The 17658-nt window shown below is 45.3% G+C and overlaps 1 protein-coding gene and 1 long non-coding RNA gene across 2 annotated transcripts; one reads left to right on the top strand and one right to left on the bottom strand.

The window, feature by feature from the left end:
- Positions 1-4611: 4611 nt before the first annotated feature.
- Positions 4612-6939, bottom strand: LOC119373820 (uncharacterized). The gene is made up of 2 exons (XR_005179986.2): positions 5924-6939; positions 4612-4825 (listed from the first exon to the last, which is right to left on the bottom strand). It is a non-coding gene; the product is annotated as an uncharacterized LOC119373820 (long non-coding RNA).
- A 547-nt stretch (positions 6940-7486) lies between these two features.
- On the top strand, positions 7487-17393 carry LOC119373810 (uncharacterized). Its single transcript, XM_049412513.1, has 6 exons — positions 7487-8004; positions 12438-12517; positions 12622-12717; positions 14874-14921; positions 16441-16488; positions 17100-17393. The coding sequence occupies exons 1-6, from the start codon at positions 7893-7895 to the stop codon at positions 17391-17393; spliced, it is 678 nt and encodes a 225-aa protein (XP_049268470.1). The 5' UTR covers positions 7487-7892.
- Positions 17394-17658: the final 265 nt, after the last annotated feature.

Raw genomic sequence — 17658 nt, 5'->3', positions numbered from 1 at the left:
TTGCCCTCAGTGCAATCCCCGAGGAAGTCAACCAAACAAATATAATAGTTACGCCGACGGTGCGACTATATGGCGTACTGGTGCAGGGCGCGAGGTTTGGCTCCTGGCCTCGGCGGCCTTGCTTTGGTGGTGGAAGACGCAAGAACGAAGACAAAGCTCCCACAGCAACGTCTATTACAACTCGTGAGTTGCCTTGGGACGTCAGAGTTTTTAGAGCGAAGCTGTATGCGGCTAAATTCTGGCGGATCGTCCCCGCGGACAAAACACGCGTAGAACGAAAATATTCCGCTACGTGATTAACTCTGCTAACCCAGTGTTTTCGCGTCGAAAAGATGGACGCGGCGTAAAAGTAAATATAAAGGTGTATGATTTCGCCGACATTGCAGAATGACGTGAACAGTTTTGCCTCAAAGACAAGAGCACTTGCATAAGAAACGAACGTCATGCCAATTTCGTACTTTCAAAACAACGGGGTATGTATACTAGACAAACCCGACTATATCGAACTCGGATAAGTCGACTCATCCTTTACGTCGAACTATTTTCGAATACTGCAATGCTTTTACGGCTAGATCGAACAAAAACAGCCGGAACACTCGATACATCGAACATCGGGCAGCGCGCAACGCCCCAAGAAGTTGGCTTTCCCTCGCAACAAGATGGCTTTTTCTCACGGAAGGGGACTTTCTCGCATGTATTAGGGAGTGTGAGCGGTGTGATTAGGAGGGCGCCGCGCAGAGCGAGGAGAAACTACTACATGCCATGAGTCGTCGTCGTCGCGGCCGTCGCGCGGGGTTACCGTTCGCTCGCTGTTCTCCGCAAAGCTAGCAATAATCAATACAGTCGAACGTAGAGAAAAGAAGTCTGGCGTCGTCGCTGTGTAGATCATCCCTAGATGCACGCTGACTATGATATTGAAAAACAGTGCCAGCATTAGGGCCAAGGAATACTATAGACTTCCAGCGCCCGACGAGTACGCACAAATGCGTATGAAGATGATGAGTCACTGTTTACATAGATACCGCATTTTCTCGTCTACAACCTGCCCCTGTATTATATAAGCCGCACACCCAACTACAAACTACAAACTAAAATAAAAAAAAGATAACGCTCCCGCGCATTTTCGTCAGCCGCCTTTCTTGCATTATCGTAAAGCGGTGCCGTGAAACCAACTTGCGCGCCGAAATTCGCATCGAAAACGTGGTAAATTCTAAAGAAGTTATATATCGACCCAATTTTCGTTTTTCTAGCGAGTTCGATATATGCGGGTTCGACTATATTTCATTTTCTGACCATCGGAGGCATGAATTATTATGCGTCATGCGCAAGAGAAACACCGGGATATTCGAGTGTATGTCTCTTTATTCGCTCAACATAGTCAGTAACGATAATATATAAATTCACTACACCAGGACCCACCATAATAACAGCTTCGCTGGATTTCCATCTTCACAGTAGTGGAACGAGGCTGAATTGTTAGATAACTTTATGTACTTAGAATACCGCAATCGCACAGACATCACGGCTAATGGTATGAGGAAAACTTCTCGTGAATGTAACGCGTCCGTCAAAAAAAAAAAAAAAAAAAAGTAGTTATACGGTGTGGTTTGAGTTGAAATATACTGTATGCTGATCTTTATACTAAAATGACTGATGATAGTGAAGAAGATGATGATGACTGTGGTAGGTGACGGTGGGATTGCTCAAAGGATGTTCATGAAAGGCGCAGTATAAGCTTTGATATTTGCCCGACGATGAAGACGTGCTCGAAGCTCAAATCGCCAAATCCCGCGCCAGCCACGCCACCGTAAGCCAAGCTAATTCATTGTATTCATTGTATTTCATATTATTGTTCTATTCTTATTTTTATTGGAACATAAACGAATCATTCTTCAATTTTTCTAAATACCCTAGACGATCGATGAATTCCTTTTCCTTCGTCTAAATTCTAAATCCCCCCCCCCCTGTATTAACCGCCGGTTTCATGGCCCCCGTCGTGGGTGAGAGCCAAAATTAAAGAATCAAGCAAGCAAGCAAGTAAGCCAAGCTAAGGAGACGGCCCAATGTCGCAAGGACCGTCTCGCACAAATTCGTGCTGTCGCACCGAGCCTGCCAGGAGTATCAGGACATCGAGCATCGTTTCGAGGCCCACCAGCGGAACTGAGTCGCACAACAGAGACGCATGGCTGCCAATACTAATGAAGAACACAACAAGCGTCTCCTACGGTGTAGGGCGGCCGACTGTAAGTCATGAGGGGGGGGGGGGATATGGTCAACATACTGTCGACACTAAAGGAAGCAAAGCCGACTTAATTGGGCGTGAAATACGTTACGACGAAGAAGAGAGGTATAGTGAATAATGCGCATGAAAAACAGACAGAAAGACAGGAGACTTATAATCAACATATAATCATACATTCATTTGAATAGCCATGTTTGTCGTCCTTGTGTTCTTTATCGTTGACACTTTCTCTCTCTCTCTCTCTCTCTCTCTCTCTCTCTCTCTCTCTCTCTCTCTCTATTTTCTTTTCTGACGTTGGTCAGTGACCTGCTGCAATTATGATGCTTTTACCTGGCCAGACTGTGTTTCGTAGAACTCACGATTACATCAGAAAGTCGGCAGCACGCACATTGTGACCCTGGAATGTCTCGTACAACGCCACAGCGTTGTGATCTGCTTGTGTGACACGAAGCATGCATTCAAGCATCTCGTAAGAGAGGCAAGTCTAGCGTCCCGCTTGTCGCCGCTGTTACCGCGCGCTATACAAGTGCGGGAAGCCATTCGTGCCCGCAGCGTTACTGCTACGAGGTGACGCACTACATCATTCGTTGGTATCGCACTTTCTCTCATCTAGCAGACCGTTTTTGTTTTGTTTTGTTTTTCTGAATTAATCTCTGCGAATCTTGTTTTGTGTGTTTTACGGGTTTTCCACAGTCATCTTATAAAGAGGTTCTTTTTTCTCTTGGTGGCTAGTGTTTTGAGTTTTCTGACTGACCGGCCACACTGTAAGTTAGACAGAAACGGTGTGTTCCTCAGAGTCCCTCATTATTTTGGCCACGGAGCAGAGATGCCACGGCCGCCAACAGGAAAGGTGGCGGAGCAGCACCCTTCCCGTTCCTTTCTTTGTGTCTTGATCAAAATTCTTGCTAGTTCATTTCCGCGGCTGGTACACCCTTACAAGTACCATGTACCAACTCGCAAGCCACCCTTATGAGCATACTGATCCTACCATTATGACCCTTAGGAGCCCCCGCCTTGCCGCCACATCATCACTACCATCCCACACCAGTACGAGCCTGAAGTTTCTGGTTGTGGCCATGATATAAACCAGCTATAAGCCTAAAGAAATTGCGAAACTTGACATACAGTCACCCTACTAGTCGTCATCCCAGAAACTGAAGAGGAGCACCAGACTTGTAGAGACGGCTTTAATTCTGACTGACGTCGTCACGTGTATATTGCTTTGTGCGCGTTTGTGCTCGTGATGCCCTTATAATCATTGCCTTATCTAGCCCAACTACCCCCAACTATCGATCCAACTGCTAGTACTACTTTATACTCAGTGCCTTATCATTCTACTCCCCCATCGAGCCGATTTTAGGACAGCAAATTGATGTTCTCTCCTGTTTGACCTCCCTATACAACTGTATTATCTCACTCTCGCTAAGTGAAACACGTGAATCAGAAAGCTGTAATTTTGGTACAGTAATTTTTACTGCTGCAGGAGTTAAAAGCTCGAAAGTTGGTTTTCTGTGTTCTTCCAGTCGTTCTTCCGTCTACGGTAATTACGTTGTATGTACGAGACATCGCGATGACGTCGCTATCATCTCGTCGTCGACATGACACTTCCTCATGCCCGTCTTCACACTCATCATAGGTATGCTTGTATTTTGAAGGTCACAACAGGTGATATTGTAGTAACCAAGGACGTCGTTGTGTGTATCAAAGAAGTTCGTGAAAAAGCCTGCTCAAAGGCGCAGAGTCACTGAAATAGTGCTCCCACTTTAGGCTGGCATGGAATGGTCTATAGACTATATATGCCATCCCAGTAAAATCAATAAAACGACTAGCATATAGGCTAGTCGTTTCATTGATGGCACGCTAAATAGTGAATCGTTTCATAGTTTTACTATTAATATTTCTCTCTCTTTCCATTTTCAAAGACTCGACAGAGGTGTGTGCGTGCGCGTGCGTGTGTGTGTGTGTGTTACAGCAAAATAAAAGCACCTCCATTCATTAAGAATTGGTTTATTCTTGCGTAATACCAACACTTCTACATAAGTAAGCGTAATTTAAAAGACGTTTCTTACCGCTAGCAACATGGACGATGCACCAACGCAGCGACAGATCAAATGTGCACATCTCTCCGGTGCACTACATATTCTTAGGTACAACAGCATACTAAAGTTATATAATTTTAAACAGCTGCCCATTGGATGAGCGATTGTCACAGAAGTCAACATTTGCTTCGTTCGTGCGCTGGGCCACAAAGTCGTTATGAGCCTTGTACAGGCGTTCTGTTCACTATGCATGTCCTTGTGGAAATAACTCCTCATATTCAGTTGCATTTTTGCTAAATGTCAGTGAAAGATGTCAGGTAGTCGACAGGAACACCGCACAATTCGTCTTAATGACTTTCGTGAGGCGAATCATTGCCGACCCGTATGCCGAAGCAGAATTTTCCACCGCAGGCCCTGCTGCAGCATTCTTGCTGGTATTCTTCGCAGCGCAGGTCCCTACATGTCACGTTGCTGGGCGGATCGGTGCACCCGCCTTCGGGGATCAGGAACAACGGGCACAGGCTACGACGTGGCACGTCAGTTCCTGCGCAGAATAACGTCATCGTTGCCATCAAAATCATCATTCATCGTACTGTGAGTGCCTATGGGGAAACATCATGGGAACAGGAAAAAAGCATTGCTCATAAAATACGGCGTACGGTTATTACTTTTCCCGGCTCGTTGACGGCAAGTACCAGGACATAAGGAAGATACATAAAACTAATATGCCATAGACAGATCACCTTGCGCGGATATTTCCTGCTGTGGGCCCTTACAGCTAAATTTCTACAGTCCACTTCTCAACTGGAGCTGTGCATAGCAGGGTAGATCTCGTCACCAACGTTAAACAGAACTGCCTTCGAGGGCAGTCTTATGCTTTATCATTTTGCTTCGTCATGGTCGAACTGCGGCATTCTGCGCACCTGCTGTCTTTGCGGTCGCTTTGAGTCTTCAAAGTAGTGTTTGCGCCAATGGAAGACGTGCAAAAGACAAAGTGGTCACACAGTACTATATATGTCCCACAATAGGTGCATGTGTCCTTGTCTCGCTACTCGCGCTTATCTAAAATTCTTTCACGATGACGTAAAACCGACCGACAGTGCATCCATAGTTATTCGCGTCGTTGAACGTCATCTGCATGTTACGGGATTTTTCCTTTTTTTTTTTTTTGAGACGTGCCCTTTTTCACCAGACGGCTTTTATCCCTCGCGCCCTTCATATCAAAGGGCGCACGCGAAAAAGCTAAGCTGTTGTTGGCCCTGAAGACAAAGTCGAAATTTCGGGCTCTGGCATCTTACATCTGTTCCGCAGCTAATGTTTAGATTTGAAACAGGTCGTTCGAAGAATATACCATTTGTGAGCCTTTAGAAACTGTTGCCGCTTAGGCTAATAAAAAAAGATAACACACAGTTTAAAATCTCATTAAAACCATCTGCAACTGGTTCACGGAGCTTATGCTTCGCAACAACTCTTTGCCTTATAACCGCCGCTCCTTCGCCATTCCCGTTTGTTCGCACAATAGGCTGGTTCTCTATTTTACGAAAGCATTTACGGATTACGAGAAGCTGTGCGCGAATCGTATTGCGAATGGCAACGCAGCGATTACGAACGTTTGATAAAAAAAAAGTAATATGATACTTACTGATCGTAGACGACTTCGCCATGTCTGAAATGACCACAAGCGCGATCGCAGCGATAATGCAGTGTGCCTTCATTGTGTTGTCTGCGGCCGGGTCAATATTAACCACTTACTTTCTACCACTAAGCACACTTTGCAACCGAAATGTGTATTAGTGCGAGCACCGCATGTATATCGGCCACTGACGATACTTCAGGTATGGGAAGGCGCAGCGTATATATACGTGTCGTGTACAGACGGTGAGCGAGAGCAGTCCGTGCACGAGGACTTATTTGATAGGCCAATCTACAGATAGCGAAGCCGAGGATGGTTGGCACACGAGACGCACGTGCGTGCGCTGCTGTCACACCGCGGAGACACGCGAGAAGTGAAAGAGACGCAGAAATATTTTTTTCCACGCAGTAGTGAAACCCCGGTGAACCAGCTTGCGCATCTTGTTTTTATCTCGGTGCAACGTCCGGTCTGCAGCCCCTCGCTGCAACACGTGTTGCATAGCCCGTGTATCGAGTGGGACGTTGCTTGCTATACCCCGAAAAAGAAAAAAAGAAAGAAAAAAGGAAGCTGAACACTAGCAGCTCTGTTCATAACTGCCGGGGCGGAAATTACACGTTTTTGCAGCGAAGCTACATGTATATGGCCTGGCGAAGCCGAAATCTGTCCGTCCTATGTGAGTAAAAACTCTTAGAGCGTATATGTGCCATAGAAGTTGGGCAAGCGCCATTACTCACCCGTGGTCCACTAAAAATGAAGCAGTCGCCCGCGGGCTGCCTAAAACGTGTGTGCCTCAGAAATTGTGCGAATCCCACTGCTGACCACTGGTCCACTAAAAATGACAAGGGAACACACGGGCGGCCAACAGCAATTAAGATTTCTGGACAGACGTAAGCAAACGCTTTAGTGAGCCGTCAGGATTAACCCCCTGATAAATTTAAGCTTCGCGGGTTAACCATCAGTATGAAGTGCTTGGGCGGTGATTTTCTTTGTTTCTTGCTTTCTTTTCTTTACAAAAAAATTCTAGTGTTCTACGTGCCGAATCCAAGATTTGATTATGAAGCGGACCATAGAGTGAAGCGGACCATAGAATTACGGATTAATTTTTGACCTGTTGAAGTTTTTTAATGTGCACTCAAATCTAGATTCACGAGCGCTTTTTTTTTAATTTCGCTCTCATCGAAAAGCGGCCACCTTGGCTGTGTCCATACATTGCGCGAAAATACATAAATGCAGATGGAGGCCTGAAAGTCACCAGACTCGGAATGAGACTCCACTTAGATCGTATGACGAAGAGTGGCATCGGAATGAGCAGTGAAAAAAGCAGACGCACACAAATTGTTAAGTAAGCTGGAAATAGACAGTCGTGACAATGCAGAATATTGAAAGGCGTGCATTCAGCATACGCATAAGTAGTACCGCATGTAACACTCTTTTTCGCAAGCCGAAGAAGGTGGCCGGTGTGCTGTTAGGTGTTGTCCTCCATGAGTTCAGATATACAACGGCGCGCAGCATTTGCTCAGATGGATATCTTACTCGCAGACGCGCGCCCTATGCGCGTTGCACGCTGTCCCTGCTTCCAGCAGTGTTACAAGAAAACGAGGCGCGAATGCTGCGTCTTTCTCCTTCGTTACGAAATAAACTTTCTCGCCTCCGCGCGAACGGATCGGCCTCCAGATTCAACAAGCGCCCAAATGAAGACAGTGTATATTTTGTTACGGAAACAAAACGTGTTTCTCGCTAAAGCGGTATAAAACGAAGCGAAATCACGTTAACGATGGACAAAAGCCCGAATGTGGAAGAGAAAAAAAAAACAAAGCGAAGGAAAGGCAGCGGAGTCTAGTGAGCAAGATTGCGTGCGCGCGCACACAAAGAGCCCGTCGTGAGCGGAGACGCTGCGAAAGCGGGCGCTGAGGTGGCCCCGTCAGCGCAGACGGCACTGCGTGCAGCCTCGTCGGCCAGTAATCTTTCTCGATTCATTATGACCTCTCGTGTTTTAGTTTTCGTCACAATCGCAATGCTAGACATAAGTGTCGACGCAGGTGGCTTCATGGGCATCGAAGTCAAGCCATGGTTTGAAGAATGCCCAACGAGTGAGTGAATGTGCCCGGCGAGCCTAATATGAGATTACGTGGTATCGCTTCTTCTTTTTTTTTTCTTCTTTTTTCTTTCTTTTTTTTTCTCTGAAGAAGATCCTGTCAACCGCGCCGCTAGCGCCACCGCATCATTTGAGATAGTGGTTAAGATAGGATGGACATAGAGTTCCGCATAATGCCACGTGATATCAGTCGACAGTGTGATTGGATGAAAGAGGGAAAAAAACACCCCGCTGTAGAGACGCATTTACTCGCTCATAAGCAAAATGTAGCGTTTAATAAAAACAACAGAGCGAACAATAGATGGGGAAAAAAATAAAACGAAACAATCGTAAGGCGGTAAGAGGTGCAAATTATTTGGGGCAGTTCAACTTTATGCAGAAACTCGCACACTAGCACTATTTTTCGTAATGAATAAACCCGAATGACAAAACCAGATGCCCTTGTGCAATTGTAACGGCAATTACAATTTTTTTTAATAATTAGTTCCTAATTATACTCCTGATGTGGAATCTTGACCCCCCCCCCTAAAAATAAATGAAACCAGCCAGTGCTCATAATATATATATATATATATATATACCCTTTTGCTTTCTTTATGCTTCGAAAAATACGTTGTCAACACGTGTCTTGAAATAGGGCTATATTGCTGTTCTAGCTAAAAGGGTCACGTAACATATATTGTCCAGTGGAGACACGTATTACCTCGAAGAGCAATACATATCGCTGCAAATTTGAGTACCCAGTTCGAACTTTGCTAAAACTCTTCCGTTTACTGCTAGCTCAGTGTGCAGAGCCCATAGGTCGGCAAACTCACTCATGAGTCGACTCACTCAGACTCACTCAGACTCATATGGAGACGTGAGTCTGAGTCTGACTGAGTCCGGGTGAGTAAAGTTTTTGTGAATCTGAGTCCGAGTGAGTTCGGTTGGGAAAAATTTTGGTGAGTCTGAGTCCGAGTGAGTCCGGTTGAGAAAAATTTTGGTGAGTCTGAGTCCGAGTGAGCCCTAAGGGCAAAATATATTGCATGAGTGAGCTTGAGTGAGCTCCACATTTTTTGCCGGCCTATGGTCCTGTCTACTCAACTTCAGCATTACTATCAGCCTTATGTCGGCTCATATTTATACTCACGGTTTGTCCCGCATACGTCAACGCGCTACCGTTCATACGTCATCTCAATATTTATTGATCAGAGGCGTGAGAGGAGGAGGGAGAGGGGGAAGAGGTGCCCTGACCTCCCCCCGCAAACTTCTTCATAGGAAGTTACTGATAAAAATATCTCGTGTGAGTCATGTCTTTCAATAAAACGGTCCTTATTGAACTACAAAGTCAGATAACTCGTATTTGAAGGAACGAGATCAAAAGGTGCTAAGTAGCGCACCGATTATGTGAGATATTGGCGTTAAAGAGTGTTACAAGCTGCCACCAGCGACGCCAGCGCGAAGTCGGCGACAGGATGACAGCAGGTTAGTTCGTTCCGTACGGTAAGCAGAGACAGTGAAGAGATCAGAGACGTGGGAAAACAAAACAAAACAACTTTACTCTAAGGATATTGCGGCACAAGAACTCTAATACAGCACTTATTACAAACTAACAACTACATACAAACTCAATAAATCATATACAAAAGAGAAGGATTATAAACTACACAAAATTAACAAGCACTAAAACTACTGATGCGAAAGTTCGAAGATATAAACAGGGGAAGGCATACGTGTGATGACCGGCAGCGTTGAGTCCACGACGATCGGATGCAAGAAGTCACAGAGTTCTGGCACGACTGCGATGTCGGTGGTGATGCAACGCTGGTGTTTCCGGGAGGCTAGTGCTTGAAGGCGATCTCGGGCAGGTTGAGCTAACCCGAGAGGAAGCTCCGATGTCTACGATGAGGACGTTAATTTCTCGTCGCAACTAAACGAACGGCTAAGTTTAGGTGGCCAGCCGATACAGAGCCGCACTAAAAACTTCCAGAAGAGATACTTGTTGATCTGCTTCTACACCATGTTGGTAAGCGACTAGACTGCTTAGCAGGGCCAAATCCTGCGCTTAAATCATCCTCATGCCCCCTCATCCTTTTCCTGGGGGAACAAGGGACATCTACCTGGGTCCAATCATGCGGCCTTCATTGTCCGAAACTCCGCCCTAAAAATACACTGACCACACCCCCTTTTAATTAGGAGAGGGTCCTCAACTGAGCGAGGGTGACAATCTGTTGTGGTGCTGCCATACGGCTTGTCCACCAGAAGTTTTTCCCGTGGGAACGGTCAGTTTGCTTGGCTCTCAGCCGGAGCGTCTTGAAGTCAAAAGCTTGTTCGGAGTACCTCGCGGCCTTTGCAAGATCCTGCCGCCGCCGCCGTAGGTACAAAGGATCAATCGTCCGCGGCGACGTTCGAAGAAGGATACCCCATTCAGCACTTCCCGGCTCTTTGCAAGAGTATGCGATTTCCGCCGGTCAGCAGGGAAGTGCGGCGCCCGTTAATTGCCGTGACGCCGGGTCGCAAAAATGGCAGTCCGTGACAAAGAGCATTGACATTATGGTAGAAAAATGCTAATTATAGGCTAGCGGACTCATGAGTCGACTCACTCAGACTCACTCAGACTCAGATCGAGCCGTGAGTCTGAGTCTGAGTGAGTTCGAGTGAATTATATTTTGATGAGTCTGAGTCCGAGTGAGTCCGGCTGAGAAAAATTATAGTGAGTCTGAGTCCGAGTGAGTCCGGATGAGGAAAAGTTTGTTGAGTCTGAGTCCGAGTGAGCCCTAAGGGTAAGATACGTTTCGTGAGTGAGTCTGAGTGAGCTCCACATTTTTTGCCGACCTATGGCAGAGCCATCCCTCGTAAAAAGGTAAAACTTCATATTAATGGGTAATCTCGAGCATTCGTAACAATATAACTATGTGATCGAGGCAGGCATAATTATGTACATCAAGAGATGTCTGCTCATCACGTCAATTCAGCAACATTTTGTACGTCCGTCAATTCAAAGAAATGTTGAAGCTACATATCGGCTTCAGTAATGACTAGGCTTCTGGCTTAATAGTGGACAGGTCTGCATATTCTCTTTCCTTACAATTTACGAACACATGCACCAAAATGATTGGTAAATGACGTTTTCCGGCCCAGCATATGCCCGTAGTCGTACCATCTCTTACTAATAAATTAATTATATATATATATATAGACTTCAAATTCGCCCTGACGGTAATTTTTTAAAAACCGCTGTGCGAAATCGGCTTGCATAGGCGGTTTGTGTGCTTGGTCAGCGCTTCGCGGGGGCGTCCGGATCATGGAAGAAGCAGCACCTCCACCAGATGTCACGTGGTCGTGACGTCGACGAAGACAGCAGTCGGCGTTTGCAGGATGAAACTGTTTATTTGGCCGAACTTGTGGCCGGAAAATGAGAACTAGAGCTACAGCAATACACGCTGTACAATGATAGCGGCGAACAGGGCGTCGTCCGTCGATCAACTGACAAGCGGTCAATCGCGTCGGCTTTTATACAGGCGGTATCGAACTTTCCAGCAATATCGCTGGTGGCGGCGTTATCTCTAGACAAAGCTGGAACATTCGCGTGCGGGGCGCAATCTTAACAGAACGATCTACTACAGACGTGAAGCTTCTCGAACAATGCTTCGCGGACAGCGTCGAGCGTTGATAACCGTCCCTGCCGGTCAAACCCGAATACATCAAAACAAGACAAGAAGTGGGCGTGGCAATATATATATAGACTTCAAATTCGCCCTGACGGTAATTTTTTAAAAACCGCTGTGCGAAATCGGCTTGCATAGGCGGTTTGTGTGCTTTGGCGGACCCAAGTTCGAACCAGCTTCTGACGCCGATGCTCTTGCGTAAAAATATGGCGACGATGTTCTGAGGAAACGAAGAATAAACATTCCAAGCTGAAAAAGAAAAAGAAAGAAGAGTAAAATTTTCTTAACGTTAGGACCGTACAGATGCCAGTGGTTGTTACATAATTTGCTTATCATGAACGCCAGGCCACGAGCGCTAGACTTCAGAACTTCGATATAAGTTCAGCAGCTGAGAGCATTAACGAGAGCCCTAGTCAGCCGAGGCGTGGGTGTGACCAAGGCAGGTTTAACCAGTGTCTTGAACGTGCGTCAGCACACGAACCTGACTGTACAACGATTAAGTCAGTCAGTCATGCATGCAGTGGCATCCACCTTAGAGACGACATTATGATTAGGCCTCACCTGGTTCTGACGCTGACCCAGAGCTCAGTACTGAAATACTTGAACTACAGTATTAACACCTTAAAATGAGTTAGCTCATGCCGAAGCATTCGCTAAGCAGATTCCTGGCCGAATTTATTTTACGTCATAAATTGGTCGATATTTTTACGTATTCCTTTTCACTTATTGATTATTACCATGACATTTGACATGCATATACTTTGCGCTATCGCTGTTGCAGTGGACCACCGCGTAGAGAGATGTCGGGACAAGCTTTTGTCCACACCTGAACTTGAAGATGTCACTCTGGACCCCGACAGGGTAATAAGTCCACCTTTCTTTTACTGCTTCCCTGCTTCCCTCCTGAAAAAGAGAAGTATTCACTGATATCGGGCCATAAAACGAGCTATTTCTGTTCGCGGCAGGGCGATCAGGCCGAACACTACGAGGACTGCATGCTGACGAAGCTGGACCTGACCGCGCGCGAGGCCATGGTTTGGTGCGAACACAAGGGATCCCTGGTGCGTATGCGCTCGCAATATTCCAGCTTCTGACAATGCGGAGTGTTCAGCGCAATGACAAAGCTCCATCACGAACTTGGCACAATGCGGCGGAAACAGCCCAAGGGGTAAAAAAAGAAGAGCCCTGACTTCCAACTAACTTGAAGAGTGCACATAATACACAGTAAACCACTTTACACCCTTAAGGGGGTTTTGCCGTGTCTATAACTAACACCCTTACACCCTAGGAAAAGGGTGTTTTGACGAATCAAAACACCCATACCATAAGGTGTTTCCAATGGCCTAGACACCCTTATCACTGAAAAATGTGAAAAAAAAATCTACCAGTCAGGGAACATGCAATTATAGATGACATCAGCATAGAAGGTGTACGCACGCGCCACACCGCACATACAACAAAGCGTATTGTAAAATACCACATGGACGGAGCGCTCGAGCTACACAGCCTTACACTGACCATCTGGTATATATAGCCATAGTATGTTAAGCCGCCGTTCAGTGCCGGTGAAGATATTTCTGTTCCGTATAAATGAACATTAAACATTAAGAGAATAGGCGTAAATTTATGGTACGCTTGTAGATAGCCCTAAAAGAGACATATCTTTTAATCTAAACTCGCCGAAGATCCAACGACATTTTAATCAGCGAGTCCCAGTTGTCATCTGGCAGGCTGTGGTATGGGCCATGGGTGTTTCGATAACACATAACACCCTTAACCCCTAAAGGGTGTTTAGTTAGAGCATTACCCCCTAAAGGCTGTTTTGGGGAAGGAAAGCACCATTACACCCTAATTTTTGCAAATTTTGGTTAGGCAAAAGGGTGTTTTGCTTGCTTGAAACCCCCTTAAGGGTACAAAGTGGTTTACAGTGTATATACTTTTATTTAGCTCTGCAAAACAGAGCCACATAAATATGTGGGATATTCCCTGGCTTACTGTACTGGGTGCTTCTAACGTGTTCATATAGTACTGTCTCTTAACCTGGCACAATCTAGTTTTTCGTAAGATTATCAGTGGTTGATCAGATCGCTGCTATGGTTACAACGAGATACAAGGGCTACAGATATACAAAAACGGCTCAAGTTTTGAAAAACAGGCAACCGAAAGCCGGCTATCTTAACATTCAACAAAAGCACATTTTATAGTACGTCACTGCATGTAGTGAACAGACGGAAAACTATAGTACTGTAAAAAAGAAGAAAAGAATCCGCTGCCGTTTTCTTGCAAGAACGGAAACACTTAGAATTACGCAACCATTTTATCCTCACGTTTACGTAATAATAAACTTGAAAGGGTAACGTTACAAAATGTTCCATTATTTCAGTGCAACCGTGCGCGTTTAAACCTTTGTTGTTGTTGTTGTTGTTGTTGTTGTTGTTGTTGTGAGTACTACTGGGTTTCTTACGCCTGCTTTAGGTGTGCGCAACAACCTTTGTTGTTGTTGTTGTTGTTGTTGTTGTTGTTGTTGTTGTTGTTGTTGTTGTTGCTGTTGTTGTTGTTGCTGTTGTTGTTGTTGTTGTGAGTACTACTGGGTTTCTTACGCCTGCTTTAGGTGTGCGCGAATAGCAGTTTTTTTCGACCAAATCGAATACGAATCGAATACGCCAGAACCGAATCAAATTTAAAGTTCAGTACCTTTCGAATAATGTTCAAATATTTTAAGCCGCTTTCTCTACTAGAATAGCACATTATGAAGCGTTATTTATTGAAAAATCACAGGCAGAGCAGTAGGAAGAAATAAGCGGCTTCTTTTCACATGCACAGAGCTATCCAGAGAGCGCGAATGATCGCTATGCAGCAGGTAAAGTATGGCGCTGTCAGTCGCATACCCTACACCACTATACATAAGCTTTTAGGTTACATACTAATTTCACAAATTAAGTATGTCGCATACTTTTGATCCAATTTTATGTTGTTGTTGTTGTGGTGGTCGTCGTCGTCGTCGTCGTTGGTTGCGCAAAGTTTTCATTCTGAAACATTCGGAAGCTATTAGAAAAAAACATTCGTATTTACAAAGAGTTGCTATTCGGTTTGAAGACTGAATCAAGTATTCGATTTGTTATTCGACAGTTTCAAATATAGTCGCAAACTCCTGGATTCTCTGTTCCTTTCGCTACTTTTTTTTTTCTTGCATGCCTCCGATGACTGTAACACGAAGGCAAGAAAAATGGCACTCTGCTACGAGTATCTACTGAGACTGAATGCAGTAAGTGAACTTCTGTTTACTGGTGTAGACAGTTAAGCCGACGTCAGCAGAAATTACCTCAGGAACGTAGTCTTCTAGAGCACCACTGACTTTGTCCACCGCAGTTGGTGACCGTGCAGATGCCACTGCGAAAATGCGATTTTGCCCGCATCTTAGCGATTGAGCTAACACGGCATATTTTCGTTTTTTCTGAGTTGTAATCGGCGCGTAGTTGGTGCGGGGTCTGTTGCATGCACGACACTACACCAACCTACATGGTCTGGCGTAGTTAAAGGAAGGAAGGAAGGAAGGAAGGAAGGAAGGAAGGAAGGAAGGAAGGAAGGAAGGAAGGAAGGAAGGAAGGAAGGAAGGAAGGAAGGAAGGAAGGAAGGAAGGAAGGAATGGAGGAAGGTAGGATCGGGCCAATAGTCTTGCATTGTGAATAGTGCTCGTTTAAAGAGGTGCAAATCAATAAAATGTAGGAGCGTGTTGCTATTGCACCATCCGTCCAGGCGCCCGATGAAGCAAACGCTGGCTCGGCGAGTTCATTCGATGTGGCAAAACAAGTTCGAGCACCAGCGTACTATGCGTGGCCGTTTTTTTTCTGCGATTGGTCGGTTGCCTTCGCTAATGATATTCCTAGCATCCGAATTGGCTGAAACTCTTTCTTGCGAAACGTTCTTGCGTAAGACTGTTCTGTGAATACGGCAATAGTTGTTCATTGTGGTCCCATTTTTCTTCTTTTTTTCTTTTTTGTTCATTGCGCTCAATTTATCTTTTTTTTTATCGATGTGAAGCATGAATGCTTCAGTGTTAAAAAAAATGTTTTCAATATCTTCTTCTGGGCCCGCATTCAGAAAAGCTCTTACGCGAGAATTATTTGTCAGAGAAGAATTCAGCCAATCCAAGTGCAGGGCACATTATTAACGAAGGTGACCAGCCAACGGCAAAGACCACTTACGAACACTAAGTTTTGCGAATTTGGAATTCTGAGCAAGGGCAAATCGCACTGTCGACTTATTCTAAGGGGAAAAAACATTTTGCGTAAGCTGTGCCTACAGGTAATCTGTATAATTACTTTTCTGACGGAATGGCTAACGTTTACTGATATAATGAACCGTATTTTTAGATCAATCTGAAATGTGACCTTATGCGAATCCCAGAACCAGGCAGGGCAATAGTTTCAATTGTAAACGGCGACGTCAAAATTCGTCTTACGGCTATAGTCAACCAATGTGCGCCTAAGCGCACAAACAAAAGAGCCATATAATAATGAATTACTTGAAGAAGTTTCTGATTTTGCAGTTAATTGTTATTAAATTTTCTATAGGAAGTGCTCGTTCTACGAGCATCGACGAAACGTTCCGACAACTTCTGCTGATGTGACGGAAGCAAAGTACAAAGTATTGTGGCGAACACTTTAATTGGACTTACTCGTTGAATGTGGACTGAATTTCTTGCAGTACTGTTTTATAAAAGAACATTATTGTAGCGATTGACAGCGCAAGTAGCACTAAATTTCACCGCTCATTACTTGCAGCCTCACATATCTGACCACCTCGTTGTGAAGGTTATAGACGATTTTCAGGTAAGTTGCCCTCCCGAGAGAGAGAGAAAAAGAATTAAAAAAAACACTCGTTGACCAACTATGGCGCATGTGTGGGCAGCTTTAGTACAGTGAACTAGAATGCTTTAGACCACCTTCTCGTTAATCAATTCGCACGGTGTGACCCCTGGTGGCGCCGCCGGACGACATCGCCACCGAAATCGGCTTTTTTTTTTTTTTTTGAGCTCATAACAGTTGACGCTGTAAAATGGGCCTAAATTTCACCAAAGTGGATGTCCGGGCAAGTTTGTAATCCATAGGTACGTTTAAATACTGCGTTCCGGGCATCGACGAAAACTCACCTACCTTTCCACTCTCCTTCCCACCTCACAGACATTTACTAGCGAAAACACAAACACGGACATTTACTAGCGAAATTGTACTAACTGTGACCGGCGCAGCGTAGCCTGTCGCTTTTGTTCCACTAAATCATACTAGACCGCACTGTTCCTCGGTCTGTTCCCATTGTTACTCAGTTAATATGTCTTGCTATTTTGGTTCCACGTACATGACCCATTCGACAGCAGCCTCGATACGGGTCGCCATGTCAGAATCAGTCGACTGACCAGCTTATTTTGCAGATCTGCTTGCAGAACGGCGAAGGACCGATAGCTCCCTTGCCACCCGTTCACAGTGATGAAGACGACGGCAAACATAGTAATGAAAACGACGGCAGGTACAGCGACGAATACGATCACACACGCAGCGATGAACGCGAGTATGGACCCGACGATGATGAGTCCGATTCTCGGATCTATTACCCTAGACGCGAGCAAGGCCTCGGAAATGAAAGCGCCACTGTAAGTCCAGCAATGCAGCGGCCCAGCCCACACCCTACAAATATTGGACGTGGGTCAACGACTACGAAAAGCTCGCGCCAGAGCTGAAAATTACTTTTGGGACCCGATTATTGCTCTGTGTACTACTCATGCACCCGAGGAGACCGGTAGGAGGACAATAAAAAGCACTCACTATTTCGTGAAATAATCCCTGTTTTGATAAAGCTGCAATTTCTATATTCTGTTTATGTTGTCCAGTTCTTACAGTTAACGGAGCGTCTTTTACGGAACTTTGGAAGTAACAAAACCGCGACGAAGAGCACGCAGAACCCGTACGCTGCGTTAGTACTTTGTATGCTTTGTATGCAAGATG

Source organism: Rhipicephalus sanguineus, chromosome 1 (assembly GCF_013339695.2).
Source record: "Rhipicephalus sanguineus isolate Rsan-2018 chromosome 1, BIME_Rsan_1.4, whole genome shotgun sequence".
Lineage (NCBI taxonomy): Eukaryota > Metazoa > Arthropoda > Arachnida > Ixodida > Ixodidae > Rhipicephalus > Rhipicephalus sanguineus.
Note: the sequence above shows the minus strand (reverse complement) of the source record. Positions and strands in the feature narration are given on the sequence as shown.

Excerpts from the sequence above, each read along its gene's own strand:
- LOC119373810 (XM_049412513.1), top strand. The coding sequence starts at position 7,893 with ATGACCTCTCGTGTTTTAGTTTTCGTCACAATCGCAATGCTAGACATA. Across the intron at positions 12,518-12,621 it reads TCACTCTGGACCCCGACAGG|GGCGATCAGGCCGAACACTA; the intron begins GTAATAAGTCCA and ends TGTTCGCGGCAG. Across the intron at positions 14,922-16,440 it reads ATCTACTGAGACTGAATGCA|CCTCACATATCTGACCACCT; the intron begins GTAAGTGAACTT and ends CATTACTTGCAG.